Here is a 21,359-nt window from a genome sequence, read left to right as displayed (position 1 = left end):
TTTTCTCACAAAACAACTCCCAATTGAGAGCTTAGCAATTTGTCGAATGCGCCCCATGAAATCGATATAGTTGCTTTCTTTCAATATAAAGCCTTTTTCATGGTGCATTTGTTGATTCTTGAAAACACTTTCATATCTTACTTTGGCTTCTTCATAGTGAAATTTGTTTTGTGACTTGTTAATTTGGGCAGAGGCACAAGTTCTTTTGCAAGTCATGATTAACCTGAACATAAGATGGAAACAAGTATTTTCTCAAAAATTTAATTAGTATAAAATATTAAAAATTCAATAATTTGAAAAATTAAATAATTAAAATTGAGATTTAGGAGAAAAAATTGTCTTACCACCTTTGTATCAAAATTAAGAATTCAATAAATAAAATTAGAAGCAAAAGATTTTAATTGAGGGTCGGTTGGAATGGTGACCGGTTGGTGGCGAAATAAGATGGAAATATGATGCACAAGTGACAGGGGTGTGCGGCTAGCACAGGTATGAATGAGCTAGGAGCAAAGAAACGTATCAGCGCGCGGCCTTGGCATAAGCAGGTGCGTCAGATGGGCAGCAAACAACAGCAGTGTTGTGCGTGGGGTACATGCGTGCAGGAGCAGCAGGCTGGTGCATGAGCAAGTGCGTGGGAGTAACAGGCTGGTGCATGACAACTTTGACAGTGGACGTGCGGGCAGGTGCAGCGATAGAGATTAGTTGCTAGACTATTGGCGCATGTGAGCTCGAGCTAGTAGCAACAATTAGCACCTGTTGGGGCTGCTGGTGTGCCGATGGTGAGTGTTGGTATGGTTTGGTTAAGGTGATGTGAAAAAGTGGAGATGGCGGGTGGAATTTATAGTGAAGAGGGTAGGAATTCAATTAGAATTCTTAGAATAAATTAATAATTAAAATATTCTAAATCCTAATTCCACACAAAGTTAATAGCAATTAATAATTAATATAGTGCATATTAAAATATTATTTTCTATTAATTTATTGAAATAAAAATCTATTAATTAAAATATGATCAAATTTAAACTAATTCTAATTCTATATAAAGTTTATAATAATTAATATATATTATAAATAATATATATTAATTATTATCACTTTATTTATTAAAATTAAATTAAAACTTTTATTTTAGATACATTTTAAAAATATTTACAAAAAGAGATAGCTAATTTCAATATTTACAAAAGAACAACCAAATTTTGCAAATAATTTAATTATGTACCTAAACTTAAAGAAAATTTGAAAATTGAGTTGCAATTAAAACTTGGATTAAAATTGACCCTTTTATTTGAAAAACTAAAAATATATTTTGCCATTTAGGAAATAATTTCTCGGAACATTATGTTAAAATCAATTCCTGGGAAAGATTGAAGGGGTCACAAGCGGTCCCGCTTAAGTTCTAATCTCCTAGACAGGATTTATTTAAACATACTAATCCCAAAAATATACCCTAAATCATTTATTAAAAAAGAAAAACAAGAAAGATTAAATATCTGATAAAATGAACGAGACTTTATCCCGCTCAATTTTATCCCCCTAGTAATGTTTTAAGCACTGAGCATTAACTTGAAACTTACCTCCCTTACCTTGAAGTTCGACAACTCCATATGGAAAAACCTGGTGAATCATAAATAGATCGGACAAACGTGATTTTAACTTGCCTGGAGAGAACCTTAATCTAGAATTGAATAACAAGACTTGTTGTCCTACTTTAAATTCTTGAACTTGAATGTGCTTGTCATGCCATATTTTAAGTCTTTCCTTAAATAGTATGAAATTCTTGTATAAGAACATTCGAAACTCTTCTAACTCGTTAAGTTGAAGCATCCATTTTTCTTTAGCAAACTTAATATCCACGTTGAGTTCTTGGAGAGCCCAGTAAGCCTTGTGTTTAACTCCAGGGGCAGATGATAAGCTTTCCCAAAAACTAGCCTATAAGGTGGCATCCCTAAAGGTGTCTTATATTTTTTCCTGTAGGCCCATAAATCACCATCTAGTCTTTTGTACCAATCCCTTCAGTTCGGGCAAAATACCTTCTTGAGTATGCCTTTGATCTCTTTGTTTGCCAATTCAGCTTGCCCATTCGTCGGCAGATGGTAAGCTGTGGCAACCTTGTGCTTCACTTCATGTTTGTCGAGTAACCATTTCAACTATTTCTTCATAAAATGGGACCCCTCATCACTGATGATGACCCTAGGAGTTCCAAACCTTGTGAACACATGCTTCTGCAAAAACTTCATCACAACCTTAACATTGTTGGTCGGATATGCATCGGCCTCAACCCATTTAGACACGTAGTCTACTACTACCAATATGTACTTGTGACCAAAAGACGAATTGAAAGGACCGAGAAAGTAAAAGGTTGATTCATTCAAGATTCAAGGAATGCTACTAGTCATCCATTACTAATGCAACCTAAACCATTCATCAAAGAATTGAAGATACAACATCCAGTCAAATTTATCCAACTCATTCATTGATCGTTCACATGATTTAAGAATTACGCATCGAATGTAACAAAAAATTTCAAACACATTTGCATTAACCACAAATAAACCTTGCATGTTTCATTAAAAAATAAAAAATAAAATTTGAAATGTGGGTGTATTTCCAAACCCCATATGCAGTCCCCCAAACTTAAAGTTTGCATTGTCCCCAATGCACTAGCATTAAAATGCAATGACAATAAAAAAGCAACAACAATGTGCACTAACAAAATGAAAATTATAGCTACATGCAATGCATGAATACTACAGCTAAAACTTAAAATACACTAACTCAGTTTTCCACATCCAAGTGCGTCGACAATGGTACCTAATTATTCTACAAAAAATAAAAATAAAAAAAAGTAAAACAAACTTGAACTGAAACAAAAATAAAATAAAATTACATAATAAATTTCATAAGAATTAAAATTTTTCAACCAATTTAATGGTCTCTGCCAGCTTTTGATCAATATTCCCAAGATAATGTTTCAACTGCTAGCCATTCACTTTGAACTAGTGTCCGTCATGTAAATCTCTGATTGTGACCGTACCATGAGAAAATAATTCGACAACTTCGAAAGGTCCAGACCAACGGGAGCGCAATTTACCCGGGTGCAGTTTCAGTCTAGAAGTGAATAATAAAACTTGTTAACCCGTGATAAATTATCGCTGTAAAATAATTCTGTCATGCCATCATTTGGTCTTTTTCTTGTAAATTATAGCGTTTTTGTAACACCCCTAACCATATCCGTTGCCGGAACAGGGTTACGGAGCATTACCGAAACTTTACGGAATGAATACGAACATTTCACAACATTTAATAAACATATCCAAAACCAATCATAAATTATTCATATTGTCCCTTATATGAGCCCTCGAGACCCAATATACACCTTAGAAGTGAACCGGGTCTAAACCGGATACTCACGAAATTTTTTCCAAAATTTAAAAAAAATTCTTAGGAGTAGAGGACACACGCCCATGTGGCTCACAGGTCCAGAAGACACGCCTGTGTCTTAGGCTGTGTGGGCATTCGATGTGAGGCACATGGTTGTGTCCCAGCTCGTGTTCATACTCGTGTAAATCTTTAACTTGGGTCACACGGCCAACCACACACCTGTGTGATAGGCCATGTATAAGGTGCAAGGGTCACACGACCAGACCACATGCCCATGTGTTAGGCTGTGTGTGACACACAGTTGAGATACACGCCCGTGTCTCTTTCCATGTGGATGAAAATAGGTCATTTTAAGGCCACTTTTCTCACCCAATCTTGGTATCAGCCTATGCACAACAAATTTTACACTCACAAATCATACAAGACCTTCAATTCAAGCTAATATCAAGTTCTTATAACTAACATATCATCACATATAATCAAATATCTTAACTTACCAAATTAACAACTTACACCTAGGTGTATATGAAACCATGCCTTAATAGACCTATTAATTGTCCATCATCTAAATGTTTCAAACATTCTTCATACATGATTTATCCTTACTCATATAAGTTGGGTTAAAAGGTAAACAAAATACAACTCTTGATATTTACACAAGCCATTATCACCCTATACATGCCATATAAACCAAAATATACATTGCAAAAACTACCAGAACAAATTGGATAGTGTGGCTCAATGTGTTGATTCGATTCCCCGACCTCACATTAATCTACAAAGACATTAAACAAACACAAGTAAGCTTAATGAAGCTTAGTAAGTTTGTTGGTTTTAAACATAAATCTTATCGAACATTCAACATACTATAATCAAATCAAGTAAGTAAATCATTCAAATTACATTTCCTGCCAACCACAACTTCAAATTATGAATTCTCTTAATTCACATCAAAACCATCAATAACTTTAAGTCCTCATATGCTAATTTCATATGTCACTTTACCAACCTTACTGAATCTGAGAATGATTTACGGATATGAGTACATCGTATACAGAAGCCCGAAGGCTGCACAGAATCACATAAGTTCTAAACAAAAACCCTTAAGGGTTGAACGGAAGCTCATAAGAGCTGAACGAAAACCCATAAGGGTTAAAGTAAAGCTCAAAAGAGCTAAACTGAAACCCATTAGGGTTAAACGAAAACTCATGTGAGTTAACTGAAGCTTATGAGAGCTAAACGGAAAGTAAACACGAAAGTTCGCAACAAATGTTGAACCTCAGTTTACTTGGGTAAATTGCCATCAATTCTTCCTTTGCCAAAGAACAATCATACTCAATCTCGCATTCCACTTTAGCCGGATGTTCATTCAAATTCATAATACAACAACATTTCATTTTTTTATCCAATAATATTTTAAATACATAATAAATTTAAAAACATTCCATTTTTTAACAATATATTGAATATGCAACATCATTCATCAATTTCCATATAATTATTAAACTTTAACCATACGAACTTACCTGGGATAAATTTCTAAATTTTGTAGTAGTTCAAGGACTATTCTGTTAATTTCCCTTTTCTCGTTGGTTTATGGGCTCTCGATCTAAAATATAAAATTATTCATTCATTAGTATACTTTCAATTCCAATTAACTTCATAATTAGTACCCTTCAATTTTTGAAGATTACACAACTACCCCAACTTTTACAATTTTTGCAATTTAGTCCCTCACCAATTAATCCATCAAATGAGCTAATTTTTCTCAATTAATAATTTATCTAAACATTCTAGGCTATTACACAGCCCTTGATAAATAGAATTTAATACCAAAGCCTAATATTTAATCTTTTCACAGATTGGTCCTAAAATCAATTTCTATGGAAATCACTTGATGAAATCATCATATAATAAAATTAAAGCTCTAAATCATTGTTAATTTATCACAAACATCCAGCACTCATCAATCATAACTTTCAAAATTACCCATAAAATCAAAAACTAATGACATAGATAGTTGGACCTAATTGTAAAAGTTTTAAAAACACAAAAATTTCAAGAAAAGAGCAAGAATTAAACGCACATGATGTAAAAATATGAAAAACCAGCTTTTAGGGACTCTCCTATGGTGTTTTTGGATGAGAATTATGAAGAAATTGGTAGAAACTCTTTTAATTACTTGTTTATTTGTTTAATTTTACAAAATTTTCAATTTTACCCTTGTTTCACTTAATTTCCTAATTTTTTTCCTGCTAATGCCACCTCAACCGTCATCTTTGGGCTATTTTTCCCATTTAGTCCTCCCTTAATTATCACTTGAGCTATTTAATCATTATTTCTTTAATTAACAAGTTTTGCACCTTTTCAATTTAGTCTTTTTTAATTATTTAACTATTAAAACGTTAAAATTTTCTAACAAAACTTTAATACTAACTTAATGATACTCAAAAAATATTTATAAAAATATTTACAGCTCGGTTTATGAAATCGAGGTCTCTATACCTTGTTTTCAGAACCACTTAACTTAATAAATTCTTCTAAGACACAATTCACTAATTCAAATATCTTCTTAAAATCACATTTGGCTCATAAACACTAAAGAATAAAATATATGAGCTCACTTGTCAAATTTGGTGGTCTCAAACCACTATTTTTGACATCACTAAAAATCAGGCTGTTACAGTTTTCCTAGGCATTTTGCTTAATCTTCTCTAGTTCAGTAATATCCAACAGTCTTTTCTTTCCAACAGCTTCATAGTCCATGTTCACTTGCTTAATTTCCCACATTGATTTGTGCTCCAGTTCAACTACCAAGTGACATGCTTTCCCAAAAACCAACTGATACAACGGCATCCCTAATAAAGTTTTGTATGCTGTCCGGAATGCCCATAAAGCGTCATCCAGTTTGGAAGACCAATCTTTCCTGGAAGGGTTCACAACCTTTTCAAGAATGTTTTTAATTTGTCGATTCAATACTTCGTCTTGTCCATTACTTTGTAGATGATAAGTATTATCCATTCTATGATTAACTCCATACCTCTCCAATGTGGTTGCCACTTGGTTGCAATGAAAGTGTATACCCTGATTACTAATCAATTCCTTTAGTGTGCCAAAGCGGGTGAGTATATGCTTGTGAAAAATTTAAGCACTGTCTAACATCATCCGTTGGGACTGCAATAGCTTTAACCACTTCGAGACGTAGTCAACAGCTACTAATATATAAAAATTTCCAAATGAACTTGGAAATGGTCCAATAAAATCTATACCCCAAACATCGAACAATTCAACCTCCATAATTGGCTACTGCAACATTTCATTGCATCGGGATAAAAACCAGTGCGCTGACACCTATCGAATTGAATCACAAAATTATGGGCATCTTTGAATGAAGGGTAGTAGAATCCTGATTGGAGAACCCTAGCAGCAATTCGCATGCCTCCAAAATGACCTCTATAAGGAGCATCATGACAGTGCTTCAGAATTGAAAGCATCTATTCTTCCAGAACACAACGCTGAATAATATTTTCATTGCATACCTTGAATGAATACGGCTCGTTCTAATGATACTTCACTACTTCACAAAGAAATCTTTCTTTCTTATGGCCTGTGACACCCAATGGGAGTTTTATATACACTAGATAATTAACCAAATCTGTATACCAAGGGGTTGCATCTACAACAAACAACTTCTTATTTGGGAATGTGTCGACAATTTCAAGTATGTTTCCATCTTCATTGCCAACTTCCAATTGAGACAGATGGTCTGCAACTTGATTCTCTGACCCCTTGCGGTCTTTTATCTCCATGTCAAATTCTTGCAACAGAAAGATCCAGCATGTCAGTCTTGGTTTTGCATCTTTCTTCGCAAAAAGATATCTCAACGCCGAGTGATTAGTAAAATGGCAACCTTTGCGCCAACAAGATAAGAACGAAACTTTTCGAAAGTAAAGACTACAGCCAACAATTCTTTCTCTATAGTGGTATAATTGATTTGAGCCTCTGTAAGAGTTTTTCTAGCATAATAGATGGTGTGAAATATTTTTCCCTTACAACCTTCTTCGCAAAAAGATATCTCAATGCCGAGTGATCAGTAAATATGGCAACCTTTGCGCCGACAAGATAAGAACGAAACTTGTCGAAAGTAAAGACTACAACCAACAATTCTTTCTCTATAGTGGTATAATTGATTTGAGCCTCTGTAAGAGTTTTGCTAGCATAATAGATGGTGTGAAATATTTTTCCCTTGTGTTGTCCTAGAACAGCACCCACAGCAAAGTCGCTTGCATGGCACATAACTTCAAAAGGTTGAGACCAATCTGGTGCAACGACAATGGGTGCATTTACTAACTGCATCTTTAAATTAATGAATGCATCAAGACATGCATCGTTAAAGAAAAATTTTTGATTCTGTTCCAGCAATGAGCATAAGGGTTTTTCAATTTTTAAGAAATCTCTAATAAATCTTCAGTAAAACCTCGTATGCCTAAGAAAGTTGCGAATACCTTTCACATTTATTAGTGGAGATAATTTCTTAATTATTTTCACTTTAGCTTTTTGTACTTTAGTGCATTGACTAGAGATGCGATGGCCTAACACAATGCCTTCAGTTGCTATGAAATAATATTTTTTCCAATTTAAAACAAGTTGTGTGTCTTCACATTGCTGTAATACTTTATCTAAATTGTCAGTCCAATGATCAAAATCATTCTCATAGATTGAGAAATCATCCATAAAAACCTCTAAATGATTTCAATCATATCTGAGAATATTTCCATCATGCACCTTTGAAATGTGGCTGGTGCATTGTAAAGATCGAAAGGCATACGGCAAAAACCAAAAGTACTGAAGGGACAGGTGAAAGTTATTCTCTCTTGATCTTCCGATGCAAAAACAATTTGATTGTACCTGGAACAGCCATCTAAGAAGTAGTAGTAGGCTCTTCCAGTAAGCATGTCCAACACTCGGTCAATGAAAGGAAGTGGGAAGTAGTCCTTCCTTGTGGCAATATTAAGTTTGTGATAATCCATACAGACTCGTCATCCCGTAAGAATACGTGTAAGAATTAATTCGTCCTTGTCGTTGCTAACCACAATGATGCCAATCTTTTTAGGAACGCATTGCACTGGACTTACCCAATTGCTATTAGAAATAAGGTAAATAATTCCAGCATCAAGCCATTTTATAATTTCTTTCTTAACAACTTCCTTCATCTTCTCATTTAACCTTCTTTGTTGCTCAATCGATTGCTTGCCTTCATCTTCCAACTTGATCTTATGCATACAAAAAGATGGACTAATGCTTCGAATATCGGCAATACTCCAAGCAATAGCTTGTTTATATTTCTTACGAATATAGACCAATTTCTCTTCTTGAGTTACATCCAGTGTTACAGAGACAATAACTGGGAGAATATTGTTATCACCAAGAAAACGTATTTAAGATGAGTAGGTAATGGTTTCAATTCTAGAGTAGGATGGCTTGAAAATTGGAGTTGTTCTGTTGGCTAAGTCTAAGGATTCAATTTGCCATCCATGCCTAAGTTCAATATTATTAGCTTCAATCATACTGTCAGAATTATCTAAGAATTCATCGTCAGATGTCACTACAAACTCCTTAGAAAGTATTGTGCTTTGGTTATTGAATTCTTCCTCGATTAGATCATCTAGCACATCAACAGTATGTCATTCTTCTTTGTTATTGTATTGAATAGATTCAAAAACACTGAAGGTAACGTTCTCATCATTAAGTCGCTTGGTTAGTTAACCTTTGTAAACATGAATAAGAGTTCGTCCGGTGGCTAAAAATAGTCGTCCCAAGATTATGGGAACCTTCTTGTCTGCCTCGCAGTCAAGTATGATAATGTAACGCCCCAAAATTTCTAATTTTGTTATTGTGAAAATATGACACAAATAACTATCAGCTTTAGTGGTTATGTGTTCTGGGAGTGTTTGGGAAGTCCCAAGTTCGAGCCTTCGCTTGGGCAAATTTTGGTATTTTGAATGAATTAGGTCTTACACTTGTTCAGTAGGCTTTTACTTGATTGTTGGGTAAATTACATCAGAATGGGCCTGCTGGTCTGGTGGTTAAATGGTGTGTTATTATGGTGGAGGTCTTGTGTTCGAATCCCTATGCAGGCAAGGGTATTATTTTTTTTGCACAGATTTCGAGATAGAGTTGTGTAATAGGGGGATTCTGAGTAGTGGATGTGTAGTGAGAATTAGGGGAGAAGATTAAGGGATTTTTTGGGTTATGGGGATTTTATTTTATTTTTTTCCCATAATCGAATTTTGACTCTCTTTTCCAAAAAAATTTTACCGTCTATTCGTCTCCCTCTCCTCTTGCTGAAATTCTCTAAGTTTTTCCATCTTTCTCTTCTTTTTCTTCTTCTTGATTTTTTCTAATCCATTTATTTTCTTTCGTTTTCGCACGCGGTTAGTGCTCGCTTAGTTTCGGTAAGTGTTTCTCTTCAATTTTTTCATGAATCTCTTAGTGACTAAAGTGGTAATGTTTTTTCTTTGTGATTTAGGCGTAGGGGGAGACTCGGACTGGTGAATTCAGTGTTCTCGTCTTAACAATAGTTAAATGGAGGGTTATCATTGGTTGTAAGTTGGGTTTCTGTTCGTTCATGGTTGTCATTTTGCTTGTAAATCCATTAAATTAATGTTGAGTATCTTGATTATAGGCTTTGGAGTGCTCAGGGATTGTTTTAGTATCAAATAAAATAAGGTGTGTACCCAAAACGCAAAAAAAAAAGGGATTCGGTGAAAAGTTGAAATTTCTTGTTGTTTGGACAGTAGCAGTAGGCTAACTTTGAAAAATCAACATAAATTGTGGAAATCAAATTAGAGGATGAACAAAATATGGAATTAAATCTTATTGAGTCTAGTTTCTCATAGAAGAAACGGTGTAAGTAATGGAATAGTAAATCAATATGTATAACAAACTTTGTGAGACAAGGTCAGAATGAATTTAGGTTCCCTGTTCTGACTTTAGAAAATCATCAAAAATTGGAGAAACATAATTAAGGGTTAAATTTTACATGTTTAAATTATTAATGATTCTATTTTCAATAGAAATAAATGGAAACATCATCCAAATTTTGTACTAGGAGATAATATTTTTAGCAAAGAAGGGACGAAGCTGTCAGACAGAAGAACAGGGGTATGAAGATTTTACTGTACTTATTGGATGAACCAAAAATTCTGAAAAATTTATGGTAGAAAGGTATTTGAGTCTAATTTCAAAGACATCAAGAGGATCTTAATTTGAAATTCTGTAGCTCAAGATATAAATAATTTAGTAACAGTGACTCAAGTAGACAGCTTTGAAGGAACATATAAGTAAATAGTGAAAACATATATGAGGAATTAACTAGCACGGGTTACATTAAAAATGGATCACGTGGCCAACGCCAATTTTGGCCGAGTGGGCCACATGGGCATGTGAGCCCATTTTTCTAAAAAGTTCTGTAAGGTTGTACGGGTCGCCCAAGTCAACTGTGGACCTGCTGTAGGGTCAGTAAGCTTTACTTGGACCCCTATATATGTGATCTATTTATCTGATTTCTATACCGAGCATGACTTATGATATCTGAATGTATGTACTATTAATTGCATAATGGCATGACGTATTTTGTATGTTACATTGCATCGAGGTGGGTTGATGATATTTGGAGGAAGTGTCTGAAAGGCTATTAAGCCTGTTATCTAGCAGCTCAGCTGCAACCTTCTGATTATGTGCCGTGTTTCGGTATAGCATGGTGTGTAGGGATGGTTGGTTTGATTAAATCCCCACATGGTGTGTAGGGTTGGACGGAGATGGTGTGTAGATGTTGGTGGGTAGGATTCTGATTTACTGTATCTGCATTCTGTATTTGATATGGGCCAAGGCCCTAATGTATTTTTGAGACTGTATTTGAAAGGGCTAGGGCCCAAACTGATTCTGTGATCGACACAGGCCCAAGACTGTATCTAACTAAATTCTGTTGATTATCCGTATGCATGTTTTCTGTAGGTATTACCCTTTCTCTGTTTAATCTGTACAGGTAATCTCTAGACTTGATGGGTCAGTGTAGCGGAGGACTCAACAGTGGCCACACGTAAATTTTAGATTGTTTTCCGTTAATGCCTAGAATTTATTACTTATTTGGTGTTTTTGATGTATCTTCTGGACTACAGATTGGTTGGCTTTAAATTTGGGACTTTATATTATTTTTTAGGGATTTTTTTTAAACTGCAACTTCACAAAACACGATTTTTTTTTCTAAAAAACTATGGTTTTTCGTAAATAGAAACGATTTTTCCTAAATTAATTGGTTACAAAAGCTTCCGCTAAGAGACAAGTTTTAAAGCAAATCAACTATTTTTTTTGAATTAAATAAAAGCTAACTTACTGTAACGGTTTTTAAACTTGACAATATTGTCTTCAAATCCCTTTCCATGTGAAATCGCCAGACTCGGCCATAATGTCTAGGCCGGGTTTGGGGTATTACAGATAAAATCAGTCGAAAAAACAAATTTATCCACACGAACTAAGATATCATTGATTTTCCTTTTAGGTTGAGCCGAGTATCGATCAGCTAGTTGCAATGTCAATGTAGTAGGTTTCATGTAACCAATTCCCAACTTTCTAAAAGTAGATAGTCGCATTAGGTTGATACTAGCTCCCAAGTCACATAAAGTCTTGCCCAAATAATGGTTTCCAATTGAACATGGGATAGTAAAGCTCCCAGGATCTTTCATTTTAGGGGGTCAAAACTGCACTACAACCCTCTGTGACTGCAATAGTTTCAATATCATTGAGTTTCTTCTTCTAGGACAATAGCTCCTTCATAAATTTCCCATAATCTGAAATTTGCACAAGAGCATCTACTAAAGGAATATTGACCTGAAGTTGCTTCAGTGTGTTTATCCTGAATCTTTGTAGAAAAGGTAAAGGTGGAGATATATCTGATTGCGCCGACGCCTTTGATTGCGTTGACAGTTTCGAGGGTCGGACATTAGGCATATGAGTGACAATTTGTGGAACTTCTTTATCTGGTACATTGACAAGCTCTTCAGATTTAACCTTCTCACTAGGGATCACTTCACCAGTATCTTGAGGTGCTACAGTAGAGTTTGTAGTTGGCTCGCCAGTTTGTTTACCACTCCTAAGAGTGATAGCTTTACAGTGTGCTTTCCCTCTCGAAATGGGATTTTTGTGTCACTAGGTAATGTGTCCGGTGGTTGAATATTCAGATTTGAAGCAAGTTGTCCTAATTGTGCCTCCAACGCCCGAATAGAAGATGAATTCCCTTGCATAATAGCTTCTATGCGAATCATATGTTCCCGCATTAAAGCCTCAAGAGCTACTAAAGGGTCAGAAGGAGAAGATTGCATGTATTGTTGTCATGGATGTTCTTGAACATGCTGATTCGGCATTAAAGAGTGTTGTGGTTGCATCTAATTTTGGTGTAGATGCATCTGACTTTATTGTGTAGATGCATCTGAGGGTGATGATTGTAGTTCTGCTGTTGTTGATTGTAACGCCCTTGTCTTGAATTATAATTTCCTTGAGTAGATATATTCCCATATCGGAATGTCGCAGCATCTTGTCCAGCATTCTGATTTCTCCAAGATTGTTGATTGCTTGCATAATTATTATAAGAGAAGTCATAAGAATTGTTGCAGATGTTACTGACATAAAAGACATTCTTTGCATGTTGTGGACAATCTTCATAGTTGTGGTTGTCACTGCAAATCTCACAAAAAAAAGTAAGACATCAACTTGTTGAGCGACTTGTATAGGTGCAACGTCACTAGTCCATTGCATATTTTTATCATATTTACAAAAGAAAAAACTTGAGCACTAAGTGCAGATATTCCGTCCAATTCAATAACTCCCAAAGTAGCTTTTGCTTGTGCAACTCTAGAGATAGGATATTGATAATCATTCTGAGAAATTCTCTCAAGAATTTAGATAACATCATTATAAGTATAATCCAACAAAAGACTATTGGATAATGTGTCGACAAGATTCCTTGTTGTGAATTCAGCCCATTATAGAAAATCTTAATTTGTGTTTCCCATTGAATGTTGTGCATGGGACAACGTTGAAGCAAATATTTATAACGTTACCATGTGGTGTAAAGATTCTCATCATCTAGCTGATGATAAGCTGTAATATCAATTCAGAGACGAGTATTCATTGTCGGCGGGTTAAATCGCAAAACAAACTATGTTGCTAGTGTATTCCAAGAAGTAATTGATCTAGTAGGTAGCCCAAGGAACCAGGTACGAGCTCTTTCCTGCAAGGAATAAAGAAATAATTGCATCTTCAAAGCATCATTAGAAATGCCTTATTGACTAAAGGAAGCACAAATCAATAAAAATGATTTAAGATGTTCTCGTGCATCCTCATGTGGCAGTCTAGCATATTACTCATTAGAATTCAGCATTTGAAACATTAATGGCTTGAGTTTAAAATTTCCAACTTGGATTGCTGGCCTAACAACTACCGGTTGTAAGTCATCTAAGACAGGTACTACAAAATCTCGTATAGTCTTGTTTTGTATTTGAGCGCCTTGAGGCAAAGGTGGATCATTAGCATTTTGGTGCTGTATCGGGGGCATGACTTCTTAGTTTCATGGTAAAGCCATATTCCTTTATTCTTGAAGTCTCTTCCGAATGATTTTTTCAATTTTTGGATCAAAATCAGCAATAAACTCCTTGCTTCGGGTCATACAACACCTAAAATAAAATGTGAAAATAGGGACAAAAAGAAAACAAGTTAGTAACAACTATTATGAAATAAAAAAAAACAAAAAAAACATCAAACAAACGTCATCCCTAGCAACGACGCCAAAACTTGATCGACTGTTTAACGTCACAGTAATAATGTGCAAGAATACACTGTCGATGCAAGTATAGTAGACAGATATGAGTCTGTCAGATATCGATCCCACGAGGATGATTGTCTTTTGTCTATCAATGTCAGTGCAATAAATAGATAGAAATGAGATAAATTGTGAGAGTAGTTGTCAAAGAAATAACTTGAAAACAATAAGATAAAATATGATAATGATAAACTGGGATCCCCAACATGAATATTCAAAAGAATTCTAAGTGCTCACAAGGTATAAAATGATAGGTGATTGTCAATGCATTAAATTGCAATGAATATCTTACCAAGCTTAACTTTTGTATTTAATCTAAGACTTAAACATGCATATTAGCCACACCTTTCGATGATGGCAATGGAACACTATTAAGAACAAGTGGATTAAATTCCTCTAATCCTCAAGCAACTTCCATTGTCATGCTTCTTAGCTTGAACTATCACTGTACTTTCCAGTGTCAATGACCGCAACAACACTTCCATGCTAAAAATATTCAAACCCAAAGATTAAATAGTAGAAACAAGATTCAATAAAATAACATTTAACCTAGAAATCATGCATACTTCCATAAAAACATGAAATAGAAAGTAATCACCATTGTTTAGAAAAAAAAATATAGAAGAAACAAGTGGAGAGTACTATTCCTAAAAAATATCGACTTGATCTCTCAACTCTCTCTTGTGTCGCACTCAGGGCTTCTCGTCAAAAGCTAATTTGCATCCCTTTCACGTCGGTTCACCCGTAGGAGGCTTAAGCTGCCATAGCTGAAAAGCTTCAAAAGATAGGTTAAAGAAGATGATACCCCCAAAAAGCCCATTCTTTTTCTTTTCACGTGAATATTTATATTCTTCCCAATAGCACAGGTGTCCTTTCATCAGAATCATGCGCCTCTGTACGTACAAGTTGGTTATATTAGACTGGATAGCTCACACATTTTTGTTCTTATCTAGGCAGCTGTCAGGTGCGGCGACAATTCTGGGTGCAATCTAAAAACACTTATGCAGCGAAATTGGTACCAAAACATGACAAAATTAAGGATAAATAGGCTAAGATCCACTGAGTTATAAAATGCAATTTACTGAATTGAAAATGCTAAAATATGTGCTAAAGATAACTAAATTGGGACAAATTAACCAATAAGTAAGGACTAATATGAAAATTTGTAAAATTTAACCTATTGAATTGTAAATTTTTGAATGAATAAAGGCTGTATAGGGTGTTGTTAAATTCATTTATGGATATTAGGGTTAAATGTGAAACTTTTAATAGTTTCGGCTTTATAGACTAAATTGAAAGAAATGTAAAAGTTCGGGATAAAAGTATAAAATGTTATTAAAGGGAAAATGTAAATTTAGATATATTATGATATTGAATTGTTTAATTGAAAAAATTATTATATTTAGATCAAGAAATGGATTGATTGGTTGATAAAAGTAGGAAAGAAAAAGTTGTTGAATAGTTGTCATCGTGTGTGGATAGCTACCGTATTTTGATAAGTTTTTAATATAGATGGATAAATATATATATATGTTTATAATTTATGCTTGATTGAAATTATTTAAATTGAAAAGTGGATAAATATTGGGTATTGGAATTTTGATTATAAATCGTTTATAATTAAGTATAAAGTGAACGTGTACGTACTTGAAAGTTGGGAAATAGTCATGAAATATGAATTATATGATCTTGGAATGAATTTAATGGATTACAGTATGTGTATGGTTATTATGGAAGTGCATCCTATTTGTTAATGTAATGAATTTAGTTAAAATGTTCGTTTGAACGTAGTAAACGATTAGGATATGATTGACATGCCAATAAGGTTAGAATGTGCGCTTGTATAGGATTGCATTTCGATGCCTCTGTTTTCATTTCGGTGCCTCTGTTTACACTTTGGTGCCTCTACTTGTGCTTCGGTGCCTCTGATTACGGTTCAGTGCCTCTGATTATGCTTCGGTGCCTCTGTTTGCACTTCGGTGGCTCTATTTGCACTTCGATGCTCTCTAGTGTGTTTTGGGGAACCCGACTATCCAATTCATGTTGCTATATTTCATCGGGCTATGAAATTATTTGAATAATGTTAAAACTATTTGATAGATTTGGATTATATTCATTATAATGTTGTAAAAGAATAATCGTATCATTATGTTTCATTATATTACAGATGTGATGAAAAATTGAGATGTTTATATATATGAATGAATTTGGTTTGAACCATTGTGGATATCAAATATATAAACGAAGAAATGTTTCAACACTAATGTTATATGATCTTGTAAATGGTTGTCAGGATTAAATAATTTAAGTTCATTTTGTATTCAAATCTAAATTGAGGTAAGTTGATTTTGAGTTTTATCTATGAACTTACTAAGATTCTTAAGCTTACTTGATTTGTTCTTGTCTTTTAGTAGTTATCATTTTGCAGAACCGGTAAGACGGATCAACTTCGGACCTCACACTATCCAACTTTTGTTTTGGTAGTTTTTTATTTGATTATTTTGGTTTGTGGCGTGTATATAGGGCTTTGAAGTTAATAGATTTAGATTTATAGATGAGTTTGTAATTAAGTTAAAGTTGTTTTATGATGTTAAGTTCATGTGTTATAATGAACTTTTTGTGAATGTGATGTATATAGTTGAAATACCTTATTGAATATGTTTGAAAATGATGATTTGAACTTTACGAATGACATGCATAACTTGGTAATTGGTGAAATAAATGATAGTTTGTTTTGGTGTGTTGCTTGTGGATAGACCTAGAAATGGTCACTTTTGGTTTTGGTTTATGGAAATGGAAAGTTTGTTGGTATTTAAATGAAACTATTATGTTGTTTATAACTTTGGTATGTAAGGTTGTTATTTATATTTTAAATTGTGGTGTCAATGAGGGCACATTGGTAAGGTACATAAGCTGTATGAATTGGTGTGTTTTATGTGTTTTTGAATAAGTGATTTTGATTGGAAATGATATAGCTTGGTGTCTAAGTAATGATGGTTGTTTTGGCTTGAAAATGAAGTCTTTTAGCAACACACGGCCTAGGACATGGCCTATCACACGACCATGTGTTGCACATGGTCACTCCATATGGTCGTGTGTCATATTGAATTTAAGTGCAGGTTTTTCCACACGGCATCAGGCTATTACACGGCCTAGCGACATAACTGTGTGACCCTATTCTGAATTGTACATGATTTGGCCACATGACCATGTTTCTAAGCCACACAATCTGGGCTCTGTCACACGACCTGACCACACGGCTATGTGACCATTGTTTCCAAAATTTTCTATATTTTTCTGTTTTGTTTCAAATTAATCTCTGGTTATTTCTAAATTATTTTTAAGGTCTCGTGGACCCGATTTAAGTTCCGTTCTCACATATATGCTATGAATAATGATTGACTATTGATTTATGATGATTAAATTGAGCTTTGAATTGTTTTAATTTATAATTGAACTGAAATTTTTAAAATGTGGCAGATTAATCTTAGTTAAATTTTGGATGGTATTGTTAACATACATAAGCCCGTATATGATCTGAGAAATGACATATTTGTTAATCATAAATTAAATTGACTATATTTGGATGTTTTTTGTTAAGTTTGAACAATAATTATGCATTTATGAAGTATTTTATGTTTATTTGAGATAATCAATGTGATTTTGAATGTGTTTTACTCTAGTTATGATTGTAGCATTCCGTAACTCGAATCCGACAACCGGATCAGGTTATGGGTATTACATTTAGTGTTTTCAGAGCTATGGTCTAGTCGATTCTAGGACTAACATAGTGCATATTGTGTCTAGTATATACATGCCACATATACCTGTGATAGTGTGATGTTTTTGATCCGATCTAACCCTATTTTTTATTTAAAAGATGGTGGCCGATTCTAGTCATGCCGTTTCTGATGAAATTACATGATATAATTAGAAACCTTGAAATGCTTTACCCAAAAGGCCACTAAAAAAAGTTTAGTAGCAACTAGTTTTTGAAGAACTAGAATATCAAGGATTTATTTATTTTAGAGTGCATTTCTTTAACGAAAAATTATTTACGGATCATTTTACTATGTGTCGTGGAAGATAAATTAACCAACACAAAATGTCTTACGATTAAAAGAAAATTACTTTTTTTTTTATTGAAAAAAATTTCTCAACATTTCTCTACTTTTCCCCTTTATTTCAAAATATTAGTCAAATTAATTTTTTTTTAAAAAAAACCACGAAAAGGAGTGCTAAATCTAGTTCATGCAAACAAAGCAAAATATAATTCATTGAAGCACTTCCCTTTCAGGCTTTCCTTTGTTTTTCCCTTTTCCTCCACTTACACCACTTTCACTGTTTCACACAATGTTTGGTTATTTCATCACATAAATGATGACCACAGTAATTACATACTGAATATAAACTAACTACATAATATTCTTCATCCAGGCACGTGAATGAAAACTGCAGTTGGTACATATGCAACACAACAGTCAGGCTTAAGATTGCTAGATGAAAAGAGACCTGTATTCCTCAGCTTCTTTACACATCTCTTCCAGGCTTCTGTCCTTCCTTTCTTTATCTAAGTTGAGCTTTTCCTTCAGTTCGTTCTCTTTCACATCTATCTACACCATGAACGGCAGACAGATAAAACACAAGATATCAAATTTTATAGATAATAAATGCTAAGCTAATAAGAGAATCCATCTTACTTCATCATAAATTTCATCATTCCTCTCAAAGTCACCATCTTTCCTTGGAAGTATATGAATGTGAACATGGGGAACTGTCTGCCCTGCCTTTGGCCCATCCTACAGTAAAAACCAACACATGCTAGTCTTTACTGATCCATAAAAAAAAATTGCTATTTACCAAGCAGCAGCAGCGTTAACACAAGGTGAGAACAAGAACTTCCACAGTATCAAACCATAACATTCTCCCATTCAATTTTCTATAATACAGCATATTTTTCATTCTCAAATGACCACTTAAACACACTGAATTGTTGGTTATTGCATGAGAAAACATTAACTAAAACATGAAATGGGATATAGTAGTTAACGTGAGGTACACAGCCAAGGCATGGAAAGAGTTGAAATTAAAATCACAAATACCAAAGTAGAGGTCATCCCAAATTGAAAGGGCTGACTTGGCCAAAAGAATTATGATTAGGATGTAAATTTTACAAATTTAGGAAAATAATAAAACCAAACTCTAGTAAAGGCATCTCGGTGAAAGACATTATATGCAAGATTTGGAAGCAAAAACATGAAGGAAAAACAAAATGTTAGCAAAAAAGAACATCAGATTAATAAAACCATGAACAAAGGGATCCACATTTTAATCACCTCTGCTACATACAGACAGGGACGGTAAATAAAATTAAAAAAGGGCCAACATATAATATGAAAGCAACAATATGATTGAAAAAACAATTTCATCTACTATGACAACACTGAGGCATAAAAACCATATGTACACTTGATCAGAAGTAATATATCAAGTCCCATTCTCTCTTACTTGGATGGTAAAAGTGAGTGATGACGCCTTATGGAAGCACTCAAGTCTTCCACCAATCTTCTGAGCTGTTAGCCATAAATCTTGGGTCTCTTCAACAGTGAGATCAGCAAATCGCTTAACTTCACGCCTTGGGCAGACAAGTACATGTAGACAATGTTAAAGAAACCAAATTCAAGCATGAATGTTCTTTGTATGCATATTCATGGTTTCCTAACAAATGCGATCATAATCATTCCCACTTAGATTAAATAAATGCAGCATATATTTCGAGAACATTTTAGCATGTAATGTTTTGGATATATATAGTTAAAACAATTTTGTCAGACAGTTTCTTTCGCATCTTCCTAAAATTGTTCATGAATTCTACGTACATACAAAAATCCATACATACATATATGGGTGTCTGCATACGTGCCATCAACACTTCACTGCCCAGGCTGGATGCTTCCTAAAACAAAATTTTTCAGTCGCAAGTTTCCATATGAACAGTTTTAAGACATTGTGTCTTACCAACAAACAATAGGATAAGACAGCCCCATCATTAGGATTAAGAAAAAAAAAAAATCCTCCATGAGTGCTCAATCTCGGAGGTACAGTATGTTTAATATCAAGACTAAATGAGTGTCCTGCGGATTAGTAGTTTATATGAAAGCAGGCATATCAGAAGACAATTTCTAATGATTGGAAAGAAAACTACTCTTCCTATTGGTAGGCCAAAATCATATACATATAACACAAAATGATTGGATTTAAATGCCCGAGTGAAAAAGGATATGACCTGCAAATGAAAAATAAAAGGGGAAATCAACGAAGATTGACAAATGATTGCAGGACAGCGTGGTGGTTGGCGGCTAATTAGAAGAAGTAATTACCAGGAACAACAGGACGGAGGTTGACCATGGCATAGGAAAGGGGGGTGGAGTAGAAGACTTCCTTGGGGTCTATCTTATATGGCCCGAACGAATAGAACTCCGTTGACATCTGCAGGCAACAAACTTATTGTAATACCAATACTTTACTTTTGGGTGCATACCAGTACAACTGGAGTAGGTTTTGGCACTTGCCTTGGCAGGGGAGGCGCCCCCGGACAACGGGATCGTTTGGAAGCCTCTCCTACAAAAATTGATAAAGCAGAAAGGCCCACCCAGACCCAACCCTAGAGGATACAGCAGCTGCAACTTTGTCATTTATTCACTTCCCTGGTCTTTTTAGGTTTTCGTTGGTCATGTTCGATTTGCGTGTGGGACTTACGACTAAATTGTTAAGTTATTAAATTTTCAAATGGCAGCCTCTTTTTTATTTAAGCTAGTTTATGATGATCCCTTGATGTAATTTTAAACGTTTAATATTTAATTAATTTTTAAATATTATATTTTTAATTACTGTAAAATAATTTTTATTTGAATTATTAAATATAATTAAATTATATTAACTTATCACTTCAAATATTACAATACAAAATTTTCAATAATAATTAAAGTATTTTTATTATACTCAACCTATGTTATAATTTTACTTTATGTAATTAATGCAAAAAAATTATTGAAAAAAATTGATTAACCTAATTAACTCTTATATATTAATTAAGTGA

The 21,359-nt window shown here is 34.2% G+C and overlaps 1 protein-coding gene across 2 annotated transcripts; it reads right to left on the bottom strand.

Moving 5' to 3' along the window:
* Positions 1 to 18,508: 18,508 nt before the first annotated feature.
* Positions 18,509 to 21,010, bottom strand: LOC105777681 (bifunctional bis(5'-adenosyl)-triphosphatase/adenylylsulfatase FHIT). Of its 2 annotated transcripts, none has more exons than XM_012601050.2 (5): positions 20,833 to 21,010; positions 20,639 to 20,749; positions 19,769 to 19,915; positions 18,961 to 19,059; positions 18,509 to 18,869 (listed from the first exon to the last, which is right to left on the bottom strand). In XM_012601050.2, the coding sequence occupies exons 1-5, from the start codon at positions 20,953 to 20,955 to the stop codon at positions 18,864 to 18,866; spliced, it is 486 nt and encodes a 161-aa protein (XP_012456504.1). In that variant the 5' UTR covers positions 20,956 to 21,010; the 3' UTR covers positions 18,509 to 18,863. The 2 variants fall into 2 exon arrangements, with proteins under 2 accessions (XP_012456504.1, XP_012456503.1); XM_012601049.2 differs by having other exon boundaries at positions 18,509 to 18,873; positions 20,833 to 21,005.
* Positions 21,011 to 21,359: the final 349 nt, after the last annotated feature.

This window comes from Gossypium raimondii, chromosome 10 (assembly GCF_025698545.1).
Source record: "Gossypium raimondii isolate GPD5lz chromosome 10, ASM2569854v1, whole genome shotgun sequence".
Lineage (NCBI taxonomy): Eukaryota > Viridiplantae > Streptophyta > Magnoliopsida > Malvales > Malvaceae > Gossypium > Gossypium raimondii.
Note: the sequence above shows the minus strand (reverse complement) of the source record. Positions and strands in the feature narration are given on the sequence as shown.

Excerpts from the sequence above, each read along its gene's own strand:
- LOC105777681 (XM_012601049.2), bottom strand. The coding sequence starts at position 20,955 with ATGACAAAGTTGCAGCTGCTGTATCCTCTAGGGTTGGGTCTGGGTGGG. Across the intron at positions 19,060-19,768 it reads CACTCACTTTTACCATCCAA|GATGGGCCAAAGGCAGGGCA; the intron begins GTAAGAGAGAAT and ends TTTTTACTGTAG. Across the intron at positions 18,874-18,960 it reads ATGATGAAATTTATGATGAA|ATAGATGTGAAAGAGAACGA; the intron begins GTAAGATGGATT and ends TTCATGGTGTAG.